The sequence below is a fragment of the Eubalaena glacialis genome, chromosome X, assembly GCF_028564815.1.
Source record: "Eubalaena glacialis isolate mEubGla1 chromosome X, mEubGla1.1.hap2.+ XY, whole genome shotgun sequence".
NCBI classification, from domain to species: Eukaryota; Metazoa; Chordata; class Mammalia; order Artiodactyla; family Balaenidae; genus Eubalaena; species Eubalaena glacialis.
The window spans coordinates 16,324,013-16,346,265 of NC_083736.1; the positions used below are offsets into that span (position 1 = coordinate 16,324,013).

The 22,253-nt window shown below is 41.3% G+C and overlaps 1 protein-coding gene across 4 annotated transcripts in view; it reads right to left on the reverse strand.

The window, feature by feature from the left end:
- Window positions 1–22,253, reverse strand: part of ADGRG2 (adhesion G protein-coupled receptor G2) — a 133,855-nt gene that overhangs the window by 66,098 nt on the left and 45,504 nt on the right. For 2 of the 4 annotated variants that reach the window (XM_061179107.1, XM_061179104.1), the window contains exon 2: window positions 6,923–7,041. In XM_061179107.1, coding sequence (XP_061035090.1) covers window positions 6,923–7,040 — 118 coding nt within the window. In that variant the 5' untranslated portion in view covers window position 7,041. Of the gene's footprint in view, window positions 1–6,922; window positions 7,042–9,775; window positions 9,828–18,164; window positions 18,208–22,253 lie in introns of those variants that run through there. The other 2 variants (XM_061179105.1, XM_061179106.1) reach the window with 2 other exon arrangements.

The following is a 22,253-nucleotide window of genomic DNA, read 5'->3' on the forward strand; positions in this document are numbered from 1 at the left end:
TATTTATAATCTCAATTTTACAAATAGGAACGTGAGAGACAAGGAGACCAGCACTGGGTTTGGAAAGAAGAACAAAGACTTGGATGGACAAAGCATGAGATGGTAAGAGGAGACAAACCAGTGAGGCCTTGGAGAAGGGGAATTAGAGAGAAATCTATCACTAGAAATGCCTTCAGCACAGAAAGATCTAGATCCAGCCCAGAAAGACAGTAAGTTGGGATTATAGCTCATGAGGTCACCAAACTGGCTCAAATGTGTACTTGTTTCCAAATGGGGATGACAACTCTGCAAGAATGAAATTATAACCATCTTCCACTAATACGTCATCTCACGCTCTGGAAAACAGCTGTACCTAAAAGAAGACCTTCTTGAAAGACAAAAAAGAAGAAGCACTGGAAGGAAGAAAGGAAGGAAGGAAGGAAGGAAGGAAGGGAGGGAGGGAGGGAGGGAGGGAGGGAGGGAGGGAGGGAGGGAGGGAGGAAGGAAGGAAGAAAAGAAAAGAGGTATTGGCACAGCCCAAGAGAGCTAGAGGCTAGAGGTAAGTTACCTGCCAAAACTGATTTGGGCTTCTGGTAGACCAAGAATGACTCCCTCGAACATCACCAAATTACACAACTGGAAGTGTCAAGGTCTAAGGGTTCTCTCTGTTGGCCAGTGGCCTAACAAGAGAGTGTCAGTCCGGGGAGAAGATATGGGGATATATGTATATGTATAGCTGATTCACTTTGTTATAAAGCAGAAACTAACACACCATTGTAAAGCAATTATACTCCAATAAAGATGTTAAAAAAAAAAAAAGTGAGTGTCAGTCTGATCCCTCCTCACTGTCAAGAGCTACTGAGTCATCTCTCAGGCTTCCAGAGCGAAGCTACTGTGTTTGCAGTCCAGATACCCCAGAGCCAGGGGCAACGGCTGCGCTCTGGCAGTTTACTTCAGGCTCCCTCTCCCTCTTCTCTCCATGCCTCAGTGCCACGTTCATTCAGTCTCCACTTACTGGGCAACCCGGTATAGTATGAACAGTACGGGCTACTGATTCCAATGGGGGATCCTCCAAGCTGTGTGACTCTGGGCAAATGACTTACTCTCTTTGACATTCAGTTTCTTCATCTGCAAACTGAGACTTAAAATATCTACCATAAAGAGTTTTTGTGAGGATTAAATGAGATGATCTACATCACGGCCTGCCCCAGAGCAGGCCCTCTGCCTGCTTTCACCCCATTAGTTTCCCATCCACCTTGCCAAACCTTCATTCTCCCTTCTCACCTGGCACAGACCATATGCTGAAAGGACTCATGATGCAAAGGAAGTACATCATGACATGATACAAAGTGACAAACATAAAAAGACATGGATAAACAGGAAAAGGGAGCTCTGGAGGAAGAGATTTAATTCTTGTGAAGACGTCAGGGGAGGTTTCATAGAGGCAGTAATACTGGGCTGGACTTGGAAAATGAGTGTGTTTCCAAATGGGGATGACCCCAGGAAGCAGAGGGAGGGAGTAGGGGAGTGAGGTAGGGAAGAGAGTAAAGCCAATAATGGGTACATTAATTAGCACACTGCTACTATGGGCAACTGTGGCCCAATCCAACAATCTCCTAGGTGTATAGAACACACCTTAGCATTGTCCCACCAAGGGACAGGGAAGCTGGCATAGGTAAACACGAACTCCCATTCTTCACTGCTTTGGGGTATTAACTCCCTGGCACTACTAGCTTGTTCCATGTACAGGCCAAGCATGGGCGCACGGGTACAGATCATTCTCAGTCAGGGAGACATGGGAGCCACCAGCATGTGCAGGATCTGTCTGTAGGTGACCTCTGGGTGGGCCAAGGGGAGATGGGCAGAGCACCAATAGCATCTGCTACAGGTGGCTTAACATTTAACTAGACTCACCCACAGATTTGGCCAAGGGCCGTATGTTAAAGCCCTATAGCACTGACTCACACTTCAGGATTTAGTTACAGTTTGTACTGTTCTCATGTGTCATAGTCATGTACCTCCAACTGGAGTGTAAATTTCCTGGAGTCAGAGATGATGTCCTCTCAGCAGCCAGTCATGCTAGGCACACAGCAGGCACTCATTACCACGCAACTGATTATCCAGTGTAGAAGTAGCAGGTCCCCTTGGCCTTCATCAAAGACCAGACCTAAGCCATCCTGAACCGAAAAGAACCTGCCTCAGTCCAAAGCTGTTCAGAGAGATGATGCCTATAAGCCATCTGGATGATCCAGTCCAATATCCAGTCCAAAAGTGGATTCCAACTTTATGTTTAACCTACAGCTACACAACCACCAAGCAGAGTACACAACCTAGTGTAGCAGGAAGGTTAAGAATGCTGAAGACAGGATAGCGTAGTGGCTAAACACACAAACTTTGGGTCAGATGGCCTCAGTTTGAATTGCAACTCTGCAACCAAAATGTTTAACCTAGGGCAAGTTGCTTACCCTCTTTGTGCCTCGGTTTCCTGTAAGTCTGTAAAACGGAGTCTAATACTAGTGCCTACTTCAAAGAACAGCGGCTGGCACAAGGTAAATATTATCAAAGTGATTATTAAATATCATGAATACTCTTAGTTGGAGTTCTGAAAGACAATAACAAATTCCTATTTAGCCCTTTCCAGATCCCAAAACACTTCATTCAGAAAAACCTTTGCATATGCAATGTTATATGTCAATAAAGCTGGAAAAAGAAACAGAAAAAAGAAAAAGAAAAACCTTTGCCATCATGGAGGTTTTTTTTTTTTTTTTAACATATATTGAGCCTTAACAAGAGCCCAGGGCTTCCCTGGTGGCGCAGTGGTTGAGAATCTGCCTGCCAATGCAGGGGACACGGGTTCGAGCCCTGGTCTGGGAGGATCCCACATGCCGCAGAGCAGCTGGGCCCGTGAGCCACAACTACTGAACCTGCGCGTCTGGAGCCTGTGCTCCCAACAAGAGAGGCCGCGATAGTGAGAGGCCCGCGCACCGCAATGAGGAGTGGCCCCCGCTTGCCACAACTAGAGAAAGCCCTCGCACAGAAACGAAGACCCAACACAGCCAAAAATAAATTAATTAAAAAATAAAAATAAAAAATAAAGAAACTGCCAAAGTGTTTAAAAAAAAAAAAAAAAACAAGAGCCCACTGGGGGAGCTCAGGATTACACCCATTTTGAAGATGAGGAAATAGAGTCCCATATCAGTCTACTGGCAAATAGAGATCATACAAATAGCAGGTGGCAGGCACGGGGAGAGCTCTAACTCTAGATCTCACCACCTTTCTACTATATCATGGGGCACAGTAATGTTTCAGCCAATTCTTTAAGACTGTGGCTCTCTGAGCATGCATCAGCATCACCTGGAGGGATGGTTAAAGCGCAGACTGCTGGACCCCACCCTCAGAGTTTCCAATTCAGCAGGTCTAGGCTGGGCCTGAGAATCTGCACTTCTAAAAAGCTCCCAGGTGATGCTGATGCTGCTTGTCTGGGGGCCACACTCTGAGAACCACTGCCTTAAGAAATCAATTCATCAGAGAGCCAGAGCAAGAAATACATTCAGCGACCTTAGCATCCACACAGGTTTTCCCTACTCAGGCTGGTTTCAGAGCCATGCAACTCTGTTTACCTGCCCCATTTTCATAATTTTTAAATATACTTTTTCAAAAAGACTTATTTCTACCAAGCAGCTTTCCTTTTGGTGATTTTTTCCCCCTGTGTTCCACTTTCCTTCCTCATCTACTCTGTGGTGGAAAAAGCACTGAAACACGAGACCAAAGATCTAGTATCTAGTCTGGCTCCGCTGGTTCCTAACCAACAACGTCCCTGGGGACATTTACTCATCAGTAAAGTGGGGACATCTGATTTTTGCCCTAACAATCCCACAGCGGTGTCTTAATGTCCCAAGGAGATGATGTGTGTGAGCACAGTTTACATGAACGTCACATGGCCATAAAAGAATTTGTATCCCATGATATATATCTGGAGGAGTTTTCTCTCCCTACTTATGTCTTCTGCCAGCTGTGTAGGTAATGGTATCGTCTCTGAACCAGTCACATCAACATCACCTGAGAACTTGTTAGAAATGTCAATTCTCAGGGCCCGCCCCAGAGCTACTAAATCAAAAACTCTCAGGGAAGGACCCAGGAATCTGTCTTAACAAGCCTTCCAGGTGATTCTGATGCACACTCAAGTTTGAGAACTCTGGTTTTGTGGTTAGGAGCACAAAATTCCAAGTTGGGTACAATTCCCAGCTTGGCCACTCCCTTGAGCAAGTTACTTATCTCTCTGAGCCTCAGTTTCTTGATCTGGGAAATGGTGCTAAGACTAGGATCGCCCCTTAATAGATTTGGTTGAGCAGCTTAAGGGAGTGGATGTATGTAAAGCACATAGGAACCCAGCACATTGTAAGCAGTCAATACAGATTTAGCTCTTATTTCTTTGTGTGAAGTATCATGGCTTCTTGACAATATGCCCCAGTGCCTACTTTTGAAGGACAGTCAACTATGTTTTAGTCTGTTGCAAGTTTTCCATTTAGTTTGTGTGCATCTGCGTGTGTGTGTTGTATTTATGCTGTTGTTTGCTGCTAGTAGATATTTGCTTTATCCAACAAAGATTCCTTGGTCTTGCAACTCTCTTTTAAATAAGTAAGCTATGGGGCTTCCCTGGTGGCGCAGTGGTTAAGAATCTGCCTGCCAATGCAGGGGACACGGGTTCGAGCCCTGGTCTGGGAGGATCCCACATGCCGCGGAGCAACTAAGCCCGTGAGCCACAACTACTGAGCCTGCGCGTCTGGAGCCTGTGCTCCGCAAGGGGAGAGGCCGCGACAGTGAGAGGCCCGCGCACCGCGATGAAGAGTGGTCCCCGCTCGCCACAACTGGAGAAAGCCCTCGCACAAGAAACGAAGACCCAACACAGCCAAAAATAAATAAATAAATAAATAAATTTAAATAAGTAAGCTATTTCTCTGTGTGTCCTTAATGTCTTCTTAAATACTGATTCTTTATATTTGCATAGCACTGTATTCTTTTGGCAGTTGTACCCAAAGATATTGCAGCCCTGGGGTTTCTGGACTTTTCATTGCCTTCCTCAGGTACCTTTTCCCCTTCTCACATAAGCTTCTAAGGATCCTCTTTTCTGAAATGGAGGCTGCTTCATTAGGGTGATTCTCTGTCTCCCTTAAATTTCCATGCAGAAGTGCCTTCGAGTAGGTACTTTTAAAAACAAACACCAGAAATATACCCTCACATATATGGTCAATTAATTTTTGACCAAGGTGCCAAGAACACTCAGTGGGGAAAAGACAGTGTTTTCAACAAATGGTACTGGGAAAACTGGATATCCACTTGGAAAATAATGAAGTTGGATCTTTACCTTACAACATATACAAAATGAACTCAAAATGGATCAAAGGCCCTAAACATAAAAGCTAAAACTATAAAGTTCTTAGAAGAAAAATAGGGAAAAATCTTCATGACATTTCTTGGATATGACAGCAAAAGCACAGGCAATAAAGTAAAAATAGACAAATTGGACTTCATCAAAATTAAAAACTTCTGTGCATCAAAGAACACTATTAAAAGAGCGAAAAGGGACTTCCCTGGTGGCGCAGTGGTTAAGAATCTGCCTGCCAATGCAGGGGACACGGGTTCGATCCCTGGTCCAGGAAGATCCCACATGCTGCGGAGCAACTAAGCCCGTGCGCCACAACTACTGAGCCTGCGTGCCACAACTACTGAAGCCTGCGTGCTCTAGGGCCCGTGCTCCACAACAAGAGGAGCCACCGCAATGAGAAGCCCGCACACCACAATAAAGAGTAGCTCCCGCTTGCCACAACTAAAGAAAGCCCGTGCACAGCAACGAAGACCCAACGCAGCCAAAAAAAAAAAAGAGTGAAAAGACAACTCACAGAAGGGGGAAAATATTTGCAAATCATATATATAATAAAGGATTAATATCCTGAATATATAATGAACTCCTAAAACTCAATGACAACAGAAATCCCCAAACAACCCAATTCAAAAATGGACCAAAGATTCGAATAGTCATTTCTCTAAAGAAGATACACAAATGGCTAATAAGCACATGAAAACATGTTCAAAATCACTAATCACTAAGGAAATGCAAATAAAAACCACAATACCATTTCACATCCATTATCAAAACAACAGAAAATAACAGGTGTTGGTGAGGATATAGAAAAATTGGAATCCTTGTGCCTTGCTGGTGAGAATGTTAAATGGTACAGCCTCTGTGGTAAACAGTTTGGCAGATCCTCAAAAAGTTAAACATAGAATTACCATATGACCCAGCAATTCTACTCCTAGGTATATATACCCCAAAGAATTGAAAGAAGGGACTCAAACGGATACTTATACACCAATGTTCACACTAGCATTATTTATAATAGCCAAAAGATGGAAATAACCCAAATGTCCATCAACATTGAATAGATAAACAAAATATGTACATACAATGGAGTATTATTCAGCCTTAAAAAGGAATGAAATTCTGGATCATGCTACAACATGGATGAACCTTGGAAACATGCTAAGGGAAATAAGCCAGACACAAAGGGATGAATATTGTATGATTCCTTATACTTACATGAGGTACCTAGAATAGGCAAAATCATAGAGACAGAAATAACAGAGGTTACCAGGGCCTGGGGGGAGGGGGGAAGGGAAGTTATTGCTTAATGGGTACAGAGTTCCTATTTGAGATGATGAAAATGTTCTGGAACTGGATAGTGGTGATGGTTGCACAAAATTGTGAATACATTTAATACCAGTGAATTATATACTTAAAAATGGTTAAAATGGTAAGTTTTATGTTATGTTTATTTTACCACAGTAAAACAATCCCAAATACACACACAAACACACACACACACACACACACACACACACACAGATAAAATAGGAAAAAGATGAAGGAAAATGGGCACCTTACCTTCCAGGGATGTAACCAGAGTGACATGAAGACAAATGATGACAAGGAATATCTTGAACGTCAGTAAAAGTTCTTCAGGTCTGCCAACACGGCCACACTGCCCGCCAGAGAAAAGCATCCTGGAATAAAATAGGGGGACACATCATCACAGCTTGCCATAATCACGACACAACAATGCCCAAAAGGCCAGTCCCTCAAGCAAGACAACCTGCAACCTGCTTCCTTAAATTACTCTAGTTCAGAGAACTGGCAATGCCAGGTGGGCACTGGCTACAAAAAGCAAAACCCATGTTTATTACGGGAGGCCCACCCAGTGGGATATTATAATAAAAATGATAAGCAAGGTAGTCCATGTAGATTTATGGAGAACATCAACACATGCAAAATATCAAGAAAAGAATTTAAAAACACAAAATGCTGCATATATAATGATTACCACTATATAAAGGCTGGTTAAAAACTATGCTAGGAACCAAAAGAGGTCACAGAATCTTATAAATGATCTATCCCATTTATGTCATACTGTAAAAGGATGGGTACGCTGCATTTCCTCTTTATTATATGTTAATTCATTATCATCGCTTACATTTTTAGTAGTGGGGAGGGCAGAGTCAACATTTTTTAAAAAGTGAAGTTTATATCAATACTGAATTTTAAAGTCTCATTTACCGTTCATTTATTCATTTCCTTCCAACGAATAATCATCGAGGGCCAATATATACCAGATGAGATGTGAGGGTTAACTAGGCGGTAACTAGATGAAATACACATGGGGGAGGTGGGGCAGAGGCTGAGAGGAGCTCGGCACGCGGAGAAAACTGCAGATGCTAAGGCTGCGTCCGTTCCTCTCCCGATGGAGGAGTTGGCCAACGGAACCCCGTGACAGGCAGTCAGCACCAGCAGCAGGCGCTGGCGGGGGATACTGAGGGAGGAAGAAGCCAGCCAGGAAATCACATCCCACCCACGGGGCTCGGGCAGTGAGAGCCCACTGAGCAGGCTCCTTCTACGTGGCCACAGGGGAAGGGGCCGGGACAGACCAGGCTGTGTGTTCTCAGCTGGCAGAGCTCCTGGCCACAGGGCACCCAAGCACCTGGCCACCACCGCAGCTTCTGTCGGCCTGAGATAGAGTGTGCAGGCACCGCGGTGAAGGCTAAAGAGCATGGGATCAAAGGTCCTGGCTCTGCCACACAATGTCTGAGTGACTCTGGATAAGTTATTTCCGATAGCCAAGATTCCCCATCTAGCAAACTGTGATAATAGCACCAGCCTGATAGTGTCGCTGTGGTGAGTAAACAAGAGATCTGGGCACAGGGGCTGGCACTGTGAAGGCACTATAAATGCTAGCTGTAGACCCTTCAGTCAGTCAACAAATAGCTATTTTGCTCCTCATACGTGCAGGGTTAAGATAGTGTAGGGATTACAGGGATAAGGACACAGAAAGGTGGGAATAAATCACGATTTCTCAGTCTCCAGGAAAAGCTGGCAATCTTTAAGAATCCTATAATTTAACAGCCATTGCCGGTACCAGAGGAATGATTCTTTCCTTGGACATGGCATGATAACGTCTTAGAGCAGGAAGTGAATCCTTCTCCTTCCAAAGAGGACTTCTATTTTTAAAATCAATACTGTAAATTGTATTATATATTAATAACACACTATATTAATAAATTATAAAGTGTCTCTGGTTTCTCTCCAGCACTTTCATCCTCTCTCTGTTCATAATGGCATATTACTGACCCTCCCGAATGAGTCACTTGAACAAAACGTCGTTGTGCAAAGATAAAGCAATGTCTCTCTGGAGGAAAATTTAAGTGTCTACTACAGCTACACACAATAATATTGATGAATCTCTGAAATACAATGTTAGATAAAGGAGCCAGACATAAAGGAATGCATGTTGTCCATGATCCCATTCAGATGAGGAACAAAAGCAGGCAAAACTAATCGATGGAATGAGGGTGGGAGCATGGTTACCCTTGGAAGGGGGCAGAGGATATAACAATTAGAAGTGGGCTCAGTGGGGCTTCCGAGGTTCCGGTAATATTCTGTGTGCTGGTTACATGGTGTGTTCAGTTTCTGAAATTCATATACACTAATATATATGTCATAAAAAGTTTCATATAAAAGTTTAAAAATTAATCTATTTTAAATTTTTAACTCAGCTCCCCCTCCAGAAGCATTCCCTTTTTTTTTTTTTAAGCTATATTTAATGAACCTCTACAAAAAAACTCTCCTATACAAATGCCTGAGGCTTGACTCTACCTGGAATTCACAGAGCTGATTTAGAAGATTTACTACACAAGTATCTAATTTTAGTTCTGGAAAGAGTATCAGAGCAGTCTGTTTCTGGAAAGGAATTCAGAATTCACCTAGCTGAGACCCTTATTCTACAGATGTAGAAAGAGGCCCAACGTGTTCTAGGGGATGGGTCAAGGTCATCTGGCTGTTTGGTGGGACTCCTACTCTTTCTACCAGGCCACAATGCTGGCCTCCTGGGAATTGATCTCCTTGGAAGTAAACTGTTTTGAGTTCGTCAGGTGAAATGAATCAACAAACTCAAAATGCTATTATAGAATTTTCAAAATTTCTGCAAACTCATTCTTGAGCGTTGCCAACTTCTAGGGTAGGGCCTAAGTGGTGTATAAGATATGGTCAAAGTTAAATTAGTCATGGCACTGAGTGACTGGTTAATATGTGCTGTGACTTGGGCCTCTGATCAAAATAAACCATGCTTTTCCACTGAAGAGAGCTTGTACTCAGCTCCCAGATGATGGCAGGAAAGGGCACAACGAAGGGTGATTCCAGTAACCATCTTGAAAAGAGAATATGGATCAGGAAGAACTTACTACAGACCTGGCGCCACTGAAAAGACTGCTTTCCACTGTCCATATTCCAAGCCTGTAATATGTTTCCTCAAGGCTGAATATATATTTCCTAATAGGAGAAGAAGTTTTATGGTATTTAAAATAGTGCCACTCCTACTGCCTTCTGCATAAACTAGAGAACATCCTGCTGGGTCATGACATCTCTGGGATCACTGATCAAAGAGGGAAATCTATGGATTTTGAGACCCTAACTCATTATATATAAAAGTCATTTTTATCTTTTTCAGCTGGAACTTTTCTTCATCTTCTGGTGCAAGTTGGGTTGCTTCAAGGCTATCTACGTCATCAACAAAGATGAATAGCCACTGGTTCTTAGCAAAATTTCAAGGTGCTAAGGATGGCTTGTGAGATAGCATCCATTACAAAGAAAACTATTTGCTAGCATTTAAACAGTAAAATCTAGACCTTGACACTAGATAACCACTCATTAACAATTACCCCAGGTTCATCTTTTGTGGTTGTAGACTCTGATGTAAATGGCAACCCCTAGGGTTGAACAGTACATAAGCTACATGACTGAATGCCATGGCCCTGCTTGTACCATTCCAAGAAATTATTCTAGATCTCTTCAATTTCATTAAATAGTATAAGTATCATATTTTTTAAAATGTAGACCATCAGTGCAACCTTGAATGGTAATAAATGATAAATCTATCTTTATCTAGGTATAGAATGAAGTTTAAAAGGAGGGAAATAGCTTGACACCACTGCAGAGCAGGTCTGGGTGAGGGTCATTCTCTGCTACCACAGGTTAACTGATGTAATCTGATTATACCATGGCTGCAATGATGTATGCAATTATCAATATTTTTGACTTGAGTAGCAAGAGGTGTGATAATTGCTCCCTAAGTGTTTTAGAAAATGTTACGCCTTTGAGATATTTACACTGATTCATAAGTGTTGGCTAACAAGACTAGCACAAGGAGGACTTCCCTGGTGGCGCAGTAGTTAAGAATCCGCCTGCCAGTGCAGGGGACACGGGTTCAAGCCCTGGTCCTGGAAGATCCCACATGCCGCGGAGCAACTAAGTCCGTGCGCCACAACTACTGAGCCCACGCACCTAGAGCCCATGCTCCACAACAAGAGAAGCCACCGCAATGAGAAGCCCGCGCACCGCAACAAAGAGTAGCCCCGGCTCTCCACAACTAGAGAAAGCCTGCGTGCAGCAACGAAGACGCAATATAGCCAAAAATAAATAAATAAATTAAAAAAAAAAAAAAAGACTAGCACAAGGAGAAATTATAAAGGGAGGTACTAAAGAGGTTCTCAGGGCAGATAAATCAAGAACTAAAAGGTGAAAAAGCAATTGACTCTGATCATTCAACTGTCAAAAAAGTCAGAGAATCTCAGGGCTGGTTTTCTTTAGAGTCTCTGGTTATATCTTTAACCACTTAAAAAAGAAAAAAGAATCGGGAAACTGTAAAAGCATAATTAAATTTCAACTTGAACTCTGCTAAAAGACCCTGATACAGCAAATATCTCCAAAATTCTTTTTTCTTCAATGTTCCAGGAATATGTTGGGTTAGGTTATTTAGACCAAACCTTCTGCTGAAGACAATTAAAAATCATGAATAAAATATTAAAAGCATTTTCTTAAATATATCAGAGAGCTGATAAGATAGAAAAGAATCACCAGGCCAAAGGTGAATCCAAAGCAGGAATTCAGGGAGGTAATATAAGCAAAGGAGACCCTTAACGCCTGAGGGCGTAAGGAAGCAAACTTGAGCTCCATATACAAAATACAAAAGAACAGTTCAGAGACATGGAGAAAAGAAATACAAGGTCTAACATACACTGAAACAAAATTCAAAGAGGAGAGAATGAGGAAGAGTCAATGTTTGAAATTATGATGACAGATTGGCCTCACACTGGTGAAAAACACCTATCCACAGATGCAACAAGCCCAAAGGACTTCTACAATAAATAAAAAGGGATCTACACCTAGACACAAAATAGTGAAATTGAAGAAAACCAAAGACACAGAGAAAATCTTGAAAGTAGCCAAAGAAAACAAGACAGTTAACCTTCAAAGGAGCATCTGTTAGACTGACAGCTATCTTCTCAGAAGCAACAATGGAAACCAGAAGATAAACAAAAACTGTGATATTGTTCACTACTTGCAAATCCTCACTGAAATAAATCCTAAAAGATATATTCAGGCAAAAGATGTAAGATCTGAGATACAATAAGAAACAAAGAACGAAGAAAGTAGTTAGTATGTGACCAGACCCATTCCTAACATTTGTAGTATACAGGTCAAGAGTTTGAGAAGAGATCCAGTTTGCCCTTATTCTTCCACTAAGTCTCCATCTCATACTACAAGAGGCTTTGTGCACATGGATGTGGACACCTCAGCCTATAGATCCAAACCCCCCTCTCTCCTTCAAGCAGCTATCCTTTGATCATCCCTTAGGTCTAGAGGTAGGTACACCTGCAGCATGGCTTGCCCTGGAGAAGAGGACTGCTCAGGTCCTGGAAATAGGCACAGAATATTTGGATAGGAAATTCCCAACTCCTGAGTTTCCAAAACATGACACAGAATCAAGGGTTGGGGGAGAAGAGGGGCGGGCTCAAGGCGGGCATGCCTTCTTTGTATCAAAAAGTTCTCATCCTTTGGAGAGGGGTATGACTAGGGAAGGGCCAGAGAGGGGACCTCTATAAAGCATGAGACACAGGGCAGAGGCCCCAGTTGCCCAGAGCTAAGGGTGGCACCATATAGTGGTAAATCCAAATGAACTTTGACTATATAAAATATTAATAATATCTTGCAGGGATAAGTGACATATGACAGAATAAAATATGGCAACTATATTTAATATATCAATTAGGAGATAAAAATGAAATTAAAAAATTAAAGTCGGGCTTCCCTGGTGACGCAGTAGTTAAGAATCTACCTGCCAATGCAGGGCACACGGGTTCAAGCCGTGGTCCAGGAAGATCCCACATGCCGCGAAGCAAGTAAGCCCACGTGCCACAACTACTGAGCCCACGCTCTAGAGCCCGCGAGCCACAACTACTGAGCCCACGTGCTACAACTACTGAAGCCTGCGCACCTAGAGCCCATGCTCTGCAACAAGAGAAGCCACCGCAATGAGAAGCCTGTGCACCACAAGGAAGAGTAGGCCCCACTCACCACAACTAGGGAAAGCCTGTGCACAGCAACAAAGATCCAGTGCAGCCAAAAATAAATAAATTAAATAAATTAATTTATTTTTTAAAAAATTAAAGTCTTCCAAGGTCCTTGTATTATCCTACAGGAGGCTAAATGTACTGATTATCTTCCAACATTGAAAACTTGAGTAGATGCTGTAATTTCTGTAGTAGTTACTAAAAAACAGAAGTGGGGTATATAATTTCCTAACTAGTGGAGGGGGAGAAATGGTTTTTAGAATTTCAGTCATTTGGAAAGAAGGCAAGAAAGGGGAGAAAAAGAAACAAAGAATGGTGAGGAAAAATAGAAGATGGTGGGTTTAAACACACTTACAAATCAATGATTCATTAAATATAAATGGACTAAATGATTCAATTAAAAGGCAAAGATTATAAGACTGAAAAAAATACAAAATGCAACTATATGCTATTTACAAGGACACAACTAGAACAATGATACAGCAAGTTTGAAAATAAAAGGATGGAAAAGATATGCAATGCAGATACTAATCAAAAGAAAATTAATGTGTTTATACTAATATCAGACAAATTATACTTTAAACCAAAAAGCATTACCTATAAATAAAATGGTTCATTCATAAAAGGTTTAATTCTATAAGAAGACTAAACAAATTTACACGTGAATGCAACAAATAATATAGCCTCGAAATACACAAAGCAATATTTTTGACAGAATACAAGGAGAGATAGAACAAATTCACAATCATATTGAGAGATATTCACACATGTCTATCAACAATTGATAAAATTCAAAGAAAGTCACTAAGGATATAGAATATTTGAATGGCACATTCAACCAACCTGACTTAAAGACCATACATGAACCTTCCAGAGTACATAACCTTTTCAAGTACACACAGAATATTTATGGAAGCCAACCAGGCCATAAAAGAAGTCTCACAAACATTTACAGATTTAGAAAAAAGGAGTATGTTCTCTGACCACAACACAATTAAGCTATAATAAAAAGTTAAACTATTATTTAACAAATAACTTTTGGGTCAAAGAAGACCTAATATATATTAGAAAATATCTGACTGGGTCAATAATAAAAACATTATATCTCAAAACATGTGGGATAGAGCTAAAGATCTTTAGAGTGAAATTTCTATTTTAAATGCACATATTTAAAAAAAGAGAAAGACTTAAAATTAATGAGTTAGGCACCTTCTTAAGAAGTTTGAAAAAGAACAGCAAAATAAACCTAAAGAAGAAGAAAGGAAATAATAAAAATAAAAGATAAAATGACATAAAAAGACACAAAGGTTATTAACAAAGCCAAGGCTGTTCTTTGGAAAGACAATTCTGGCAAAATTAAGAGAAGGGGAGGTGGGAGGGAGGGAAAGAGAGGGAAGAAAAAGAGAGAGAAGTGTAAGCGAATAACCAACAGAAAAAATTTAAAAAGCAACATAACTGAAAATGTTATAAACATAAAAGGTAAAAGGATCTTAGGAAGAACTTTATTCAATCATTTTGAAAATCTAGATAAAAATGGGCAAATCTCTAGGAAAAAAATATAACTTACCAAGAAGGAATCAAGAAGAAATAATAAACCTGAATAGACACATAATTAAAAGGTCTAGGGGACTTCCCTGGTGGCACAGTGGTTAAGAATCCACCTACCAATGCTGGGGACACAGGTTCGAGCCCTGGTCTGGGAAGATCCCACATGCCGCGGAGCAACTAAGCCGGTGTGCCACAACTACTGAGCCCGTGCTCTAAAGCCAGCGAGCCACAACTACTGAGCCCTCGAGCCACAACTACTGAAGCCCACGTGCCTAGAGCCCATGCTCTGCAACAAGAGAAGCCACCGCAACGAGAAGCCCGAGCACCACAAGGAAGAGTAGCCCCCGCTCGCCATAACTAGAGAAAGCCCGTGTGCAGCAATGAAGACTCAACGCAGACAAAAATTAATTAATTAATTATTTATTTTTAAAAAGAGGCATGATATTAAAAAAAAAAAAGAGTCTCAAAATTTTCCCCACAAAGAAAACTCCAGCCCCAGATGCTTTCACAGGAATTCCAACCTCACAAAATCTCAAAGAATAGAGAAAAAGGGCACAGCCTAACTTACTCTTATCAGGCTAGAAGAACCCTGGTGCCAAAACCTGACAAGGAAAGTCCTCACATTTTTATCTATTTTATAAATCAATTTAAGACTATTTACAGAATTCTCTGGAATGCTTACAAAACTGTCTAGCAGCAATTTCAAATCTTGTAAATTGGGGTAATTTGAAGAAATATAGGACAAAAGGAACCATTCCAAACTTCAGCAACAAAATTTTTTGAAGATAAAATCACCAAGAACTAAAGCCAGCCAACAATGCTGTAGTAGGAGAAATGGCATCCCATATGCCCCACCAAAAAAAAAAAAAAAAAAAAAAGAAGTCCTAAAGAGGACAGAAACTGGGTTAACTGTTAGGTGATGAATATGAACTCCAAAATGGCAGCTTTGGGTATCATTTGTCACAGTACAAAGTAAAGTTAATGGTGAACTATATGGCATGATGGTAATTTGAAGCTTTTGTGTCTCTAAAAGAAGCAAATGGAAGGAAAATGATTTGTTTGGTCTTTACAATGCAAAATGACTTTCTTAATAAGCATCAAGTGCTTTCTAATGCAGGGGGAAAAAGGCTTTATTCAATAAAACAAGTGAATCAATATCAGATATGTTAAGATTAGAAATAAATTATGCACTTAAAGTAAACAAATATTCACAAAACCTTGTGAAAGGTGTTATATTTTTCCACTCCCTCACTCATCTCCAAATTTCTCTACTGTCCTACCCTCAATCTATCCTCTTGATTAGCCACGTGTGAATTACCCAAGGCAAAGTGAAAGCCTACTTTCTCTCTGCCCTCACTCTTCAGGCTCCTCCCCCAATGCTCACAGTAAATATGTTCAACACACACACACACACACACACACACACACACACACACACACACACACAGAAACAGCATAGGGTATAAGAGCATGCATGAGAGAGTCATCTGCCTGCTTTTGAATCCAAGCTCCACCATTTACCGTGTTAAGCTTGGCCTGTTCCTTAACCTCTCTGGACCTAAATTTTTCATCTGAAAAAAATGGAGGTAATGATAGGATCTACCTCACAGCATTCTGTAGGGATGAAATGAGGTAATATAATGAAGGTCTTAGTATAGACAAGAAATGTTAGCTATTACAAGCGTAATTAGAAGACAAATTCATAGTACACTCCAGCACTAAATGTAAATAGATTTCGGAATTATTTCTTGCATTCATTCATCTAGTTTACAAATATTTATTGAAGTTCTATTACATACAAGGTACTATGCTAGGGACTCGATATTACAATAACCAAGACAGATATGTATCCTGCGCTCAAGAGCTCACAGCCACTATTTAGATTCACCAGTCATTGGTACGGCCAAATAAATGGTGATTTTTTTTTTTTTTTTTTTTTTTTACTTAAAGACACTTTCTCTTCATAGTCCATGAGACTCAACTTGGCCTAAAAACAAAAACAAAGCACCAGAACGCAATATCCTCTCCTATATAGACTTGGTCTCCACCTCACCCCAACCCCGGCAGCATGCAACTCCACCCACAGCAGGCACTCAAAACAGAGTTCTTTTTAATTTTATTTTATTTATTTATTTATTTTTATACAGCAGGTTCTTATTAGTTATCCATTTTATACCCATCAGTGTATCCATGTCAATCCCAATCGCCCAATTCATCCCACCACCCCCACCCCCCTGCCGCTTTCCCCCGTTGGTGTCCATATGTTTGTTCTCTACATCTGTGTCTCAATTTCTGCCCTGCAAACAGGTTCATCTGTACCATTTTTCTAGTTTCCACATATATGCGTTAATATACGATATTGGTTTTTCTTTCTGACTTACTTCACTCTGTTTGACAGTCTCTAGGTCCATCCACGTCTCTACAAATGACCCAATTTCGTTCCTTTTTATGGCTGAGTAATATTCCATGGTATATATGTACCACATCTTCTTTATCCATTCATCTGTCGATGGGCATTTAGGTTGCTTCCATGACCTGGCTATTGTAAATAGTGCTGCAATGAACATTGGGGTGCATGTGTCTTTTTGAATTATGATTTTCTCTGGGTATATGTCCAGAAAAAAGATTTTTTAAATTGATTTGGTCTGGAATTTATTGCTGCACAATAACTCCATGAATATGTAGAGGAGAGAAATAGGAGACTCCTTCAAAGCATTCTCAAGGTATTGATCAGCACTGGGGGGATGAGAGCAGGGATGAGGCAGAGCACAGGGTTTGGATCCTCAGGAGATCACATTTGAGAGGAAGTGAGGTAGTAAGGAAAGGGAACCACCCACCAATATTCTGTGCCCTTCACTGCTTTCGTCATCACATCATGCCAAGTCCTGCTTCAAGTTCCCGCTTGCCCATTTACTAGCTATGTGACTCTGCTCAGGTATTTTAACCTTGTTTCTAACAGTAACTTATTAGCATTTACTATAACTATGTGTATTATTTATCATCTAAATTACAATAGGATAATTATAATTTATATTAATTATAATAAATATTTTCATTGGTTATAAGATTTTTATTATTTATACCAGGAAAGTCCCATAAATAATCACTATTTATGAGTCTCAGAGGAAACAGGAAGTCAGTAGTGGCTTCAGAATTTCTATTTAGAAGGGAGTTAGGAGCAGAAATCTGGCTGGGAGAAGGCTTTGGAAGCTGTGGGAGCACCGCACTTCAGGTAAGAGAGAGAATACTTCAATGGTCCATTTCAAAACATGAGAAATGCTGTTGGAGATGGGAAGCCAGTCCAGGGAGATGGAAAGGGGAGAATTATGAAACAGACTCCCAAAGAGTTCTACATAAATGATCATTCTCCTTCCTCAGATTTTACTGCACCATGTAATTTCAAAATCCGTACCCATTACTGAAAGTTATTCAAAAACAATTGGATTACCAAGAAGAAATGGGGCAACAATAGAATCCCCACGGAAAAGAAAACGTCTGAAGAAAAGAAGGCTCCAAGTGGGAGTGAAGAGTTACAAACAAAATAAACAAACAACAACAACAAAAAGAATACAGTGGTTAAGGGCATGGGGATTTGAAATGAAGGGGGGTAATTTGAAGGGAAAAAAAAACCAAACATGTCTATCATTTCTACATTTTCACACAGAAATAGGTTCACTCACCTGACAGGAAGTTCAGAAGAAAAGATGGAGAAACTGCACAAATCTGAAAATTAAAAAAAAAAAAAAAAGGAAAGAATTAGATCAATAGAAACCAGGCCTTCTTGGCACCATGATGCTTCAGTACTACAGTCAGCACATTGGCCAAGGCCCCACAGACCCCTTACTATCTACCAAGGCTTGAATTTGGCAGCAGAGTTACAAAAGATATGGAGGAAGCAAACCTTACTTCTAAGGAACTTATTACAAATTGGAAGACAAGCTCAAAGCCAGCTTGGGGGCTGACCTTGTTAATGTTTTAGTAGCATGTATTACTGCTCAGTCTCAGGTTTCATTAACTGCATCACGGGGGCACTGGACAATGAAGTGATCGGATCTAAGGAGGGGTGGTCTCTTCTAGAGACCATGCTTCATTAACTATTTCTTCAGTTTTTGTGACTTAACTTCCCTAGAAACTAAACTCCTTGATATCAAGGATTGGGTCATTTATGTCTCTTGCATCCCCAAAGCCAGAGGCAGAATTCTTTCTCCACAGAGGGGCTAAATAAATAACTCTCTACTGATTGTTAAGTTTGGCTCAGAGTTGGAAGGGGGAGGCGGAGGCATTGGCAATTACCTGAGTGAGGGACAAGGCAGATGCACGCTGGGGAAAGGAAATTGTGTGCCCACCCAGGACAGAGAGCACTGCTGACAACCTGACTTGTATCTTTGAGAATATTCCATCATGCTTCACTTCAAAACCAAAACATCAGTACAGCTATTAGCTCAAAGATGACAGTCACTTCACACTATGATATCCCCTCATGTGAAATACAGACATAAAGATCAAGAGGTGCAAGAGGTTAACAATCTATAGGGTGATCTTGGAACCAACTGACCTACTCCTGGCTTCAGTCAATGAGCTGTTAAGACAGAAGTTCAATGCTCAAGGAGGATCCAGAATATGAATTCAAAGAGGAAATAAGGAGTCATGGTGAGTTTCTACTGATTATACGCTCTTTAAGAGGTAAAAAGAAGTAGTTCTTAATAAAGCCTAATATGTCAGAAAAACTTCATTAAGCAACGTTTAAAGAAGGCAAAAATGAAAGCCGAGCATGTTGTCCTGTTCTAGGATGAACAAATTACAAACACATGTACCAATATTCAACGTGGAATGAATGTAGGATCAACAACTGAAAAACATTAAAATAATCAAACAAGGAAGCAAATCAACTGTGACTTCGAGTATGGAAATAATTTCACTTCGTATTTGTGCAAATGAGAATTTTCTACATAGGGGTTTTTGATGAAATTTCACCATTCAAGTACATTGCCTCTTCCAAAACCTTATGGATAACCACAATAAAGCATGCTGAGTGGTTCCTGGTAACCAAGTTTATTAATAAACAACATGAGGCTCTCTTTGCTCCCTTGGAACACTTTCAGGTAGAAAAATAGGGCAAGTAACAATGAAATTTGTTTTGCCCACTGAATGAAAAAATTAAAAAGCCTAATAATACCCAAAGCTGGAGAGCATGTGGGGAAATGAACTCTTGTTTACACTGCTGGTGGAAATGTAAACTTTGAGAGAACAGTTTAGCTATGTTTTGAATTTTTAAATGTGCATACCTTTTGATCCAGAAATTCTAATTCCGGAGATTGTCCCTACAGAAATATTGACACACATACACAAAAATATACAAACAAATACTGTCATTGCAGCTTTGTGCAAGGGGGAAAAGCCTAAGTATCCATCAGTAGATGAATAGTTAAAAAATGATGGTCCATCCATATTCTGGAATATTATACAATGCTTAAAAAAATGAAGTTGATCTATATGTGTTGACACATAGAGATTGTCAATACATATAAGTCAAGTGAATACAATCAAATTTCTTAATAATATAGATACTAGGATATGTTAAGAAACAAACAAAGCTATACATATGTATGCTTATTTATATAGTGACAAGTATGGCTGCATACAAAAAAGCCTGGAAGGAAATCCACCAAACCTCCACAGAGAGGCATGTGATGGGGGAAAGGATGAAGCCCAATAGAACACCGGCACATGTTCATGTATTACTTATACAATTACAGGTATTTCTTCTAGCAAAAAGCATAACAGAGGGAGGCTGGGCCAAACCGTCCAGATTCTCCAAACAGAACTCGAAAATCAAGCTCGGAGGGAGGCTAACTAGGAGGTAATGGCATCACTTGCTCAGCTGGATACCGTCTCCCCTGGCCCTGCTCTAACACAATTAGAAAGGCCCCACTGAGAGCACAAAGGCTTCTGGTCTCAGAGCCAAGAAACCAGCTTCCCAGCCAGGGAGCAAGAACTCACCTAAGTAAGTTGTGGAAGAGAATGTCAAAAGCAATGATGTGAAAATGGCTGATGGACACAGACGCCTAAACTTAAAGGACTGTGCATCCGTCGGCCTCTGGATCCCTCTTTGCCACTATCGCCACCGCACGTCCACCGTCCTTTACCTCCGCGAGAAACTGAGCAGGACTCAGGATCTGACCAGGATCAGCACCAGCACTCCAGTAACAAAACAGAGTGCCTGCCAATGTCTGGGCTTCTTACCTCATTGAAAGGAAAAGGCAAGTCACAAAAGGAACCATATTGACTTATGTAAGACATGGCACAGGACAGAGAAGCTTCTCAGAGAAGAACAGCAAACTCACCAATTGCTAGGATTAACTGAAACCTCCCACAATTGCAGACTCCACCAAACCATGACATCAGGAAGGCTGGAAAGGCATCCAACTTCCTCTATTTATCAAGCTGGCTAAAACCCAGAGTAATACCAGCATAACCAGAAAAAAAAAAAAAAAAAAAGCAAGCAGACTGTACAAGCGGTTTGGGTGGGAAGGAAATGATCTCTGTATGTACTTAGAGCCTTGCTCCAGTGCAGAGGAAGCTCTCAGAGAGGCTGCATCCAAGAATTAGAACTCCTGTGAGGCTGCTCAGAGGCCCTGGGTGCCGACCACAGGGCCCACACATCCTGGAATAATCAGCAAAACAACGGGCAAAGGGCACAGGTAACAGCAGCCCCAGACAGTTTCCCACTGTCCTCCTGGGTAATGTGATGCTGGTCCAAGGAGGAACCAAAACAAGACAAAACAAAACCCAGTGACATGCAGCATCCTGAGGGCTCGGCGCTTCATTTAGAATCTAATGATTAATCGCTGGCCCAGACTGAGGGGCAGAGAGTGGCTCACACTTCCAGGCAATGACACCAACACCATGGAAGAAAGGACCAGAGGACAAAGGCCTTGATAAATTGAAAATGAGAGTAGAAATAAGCAAGGAGAAGCTTCTCCACACTAGTAGGAAAAGCAAATTGCACAGATGGAGAGAATGGTGAAGGTTAGGCTTGTGGGCATATACAGGAGAAGGTCAGGGATATGCAGGTCTTGGCTGTAGAGTGGTGGGTATGGCCATCGAGGAACAAACAAGAATGGTTCTCAAACCTTGTGGTGGCCCCATTACTGATGGGACCCCGTCTAAAAGGACCTTTACCTGCACAGACTGGTTTGTTCAGTTCTGGATGCCACCATTCAAGAGGAGTTAAATTGTGAGATGGCTCTGAAAGACTTCAAAGATAATTAATTCAACAAAACTTTACCAAATGCCTACTGTGTGCCAAAGAACAGGGCTGCTCTGTTTGGGTGTGCCAAGGGCACTTGGGCAAGAGGACCATTAGAGCCTGAATGCAGATGGCCAGGCTTTCTGGAAGCGCAGATGAACTGGCAGCGGGCTCTGTCACAGGCACAGCGGGAGCTCCAAGGAAGGGAACCTAACCTGTTGCAGGGAAACGGATCTGGGAGAGTTTCCTCAAGGAGATAACAGTCATGCTGCATCTTAAAGGATGTGCAACGCCCTTTACGTGAAGACATGGGAATGGGCATTCCAAAGAGAGTAAAGTACCTAAACCAAGACACAGAGTCAAAGACTGGCATGGAGGAGGCAGGGCTTAGAATCTGTTTGATGTTGCTGAAGCATAAAAAGCAAATCAGAGAATGGCCAGAAGGGACCTGGAGGGAAGGAGCAGACAACCGATGGAACGTATTAAAAATTTAATCTGTGAATAGACTGGGAAAAATCCA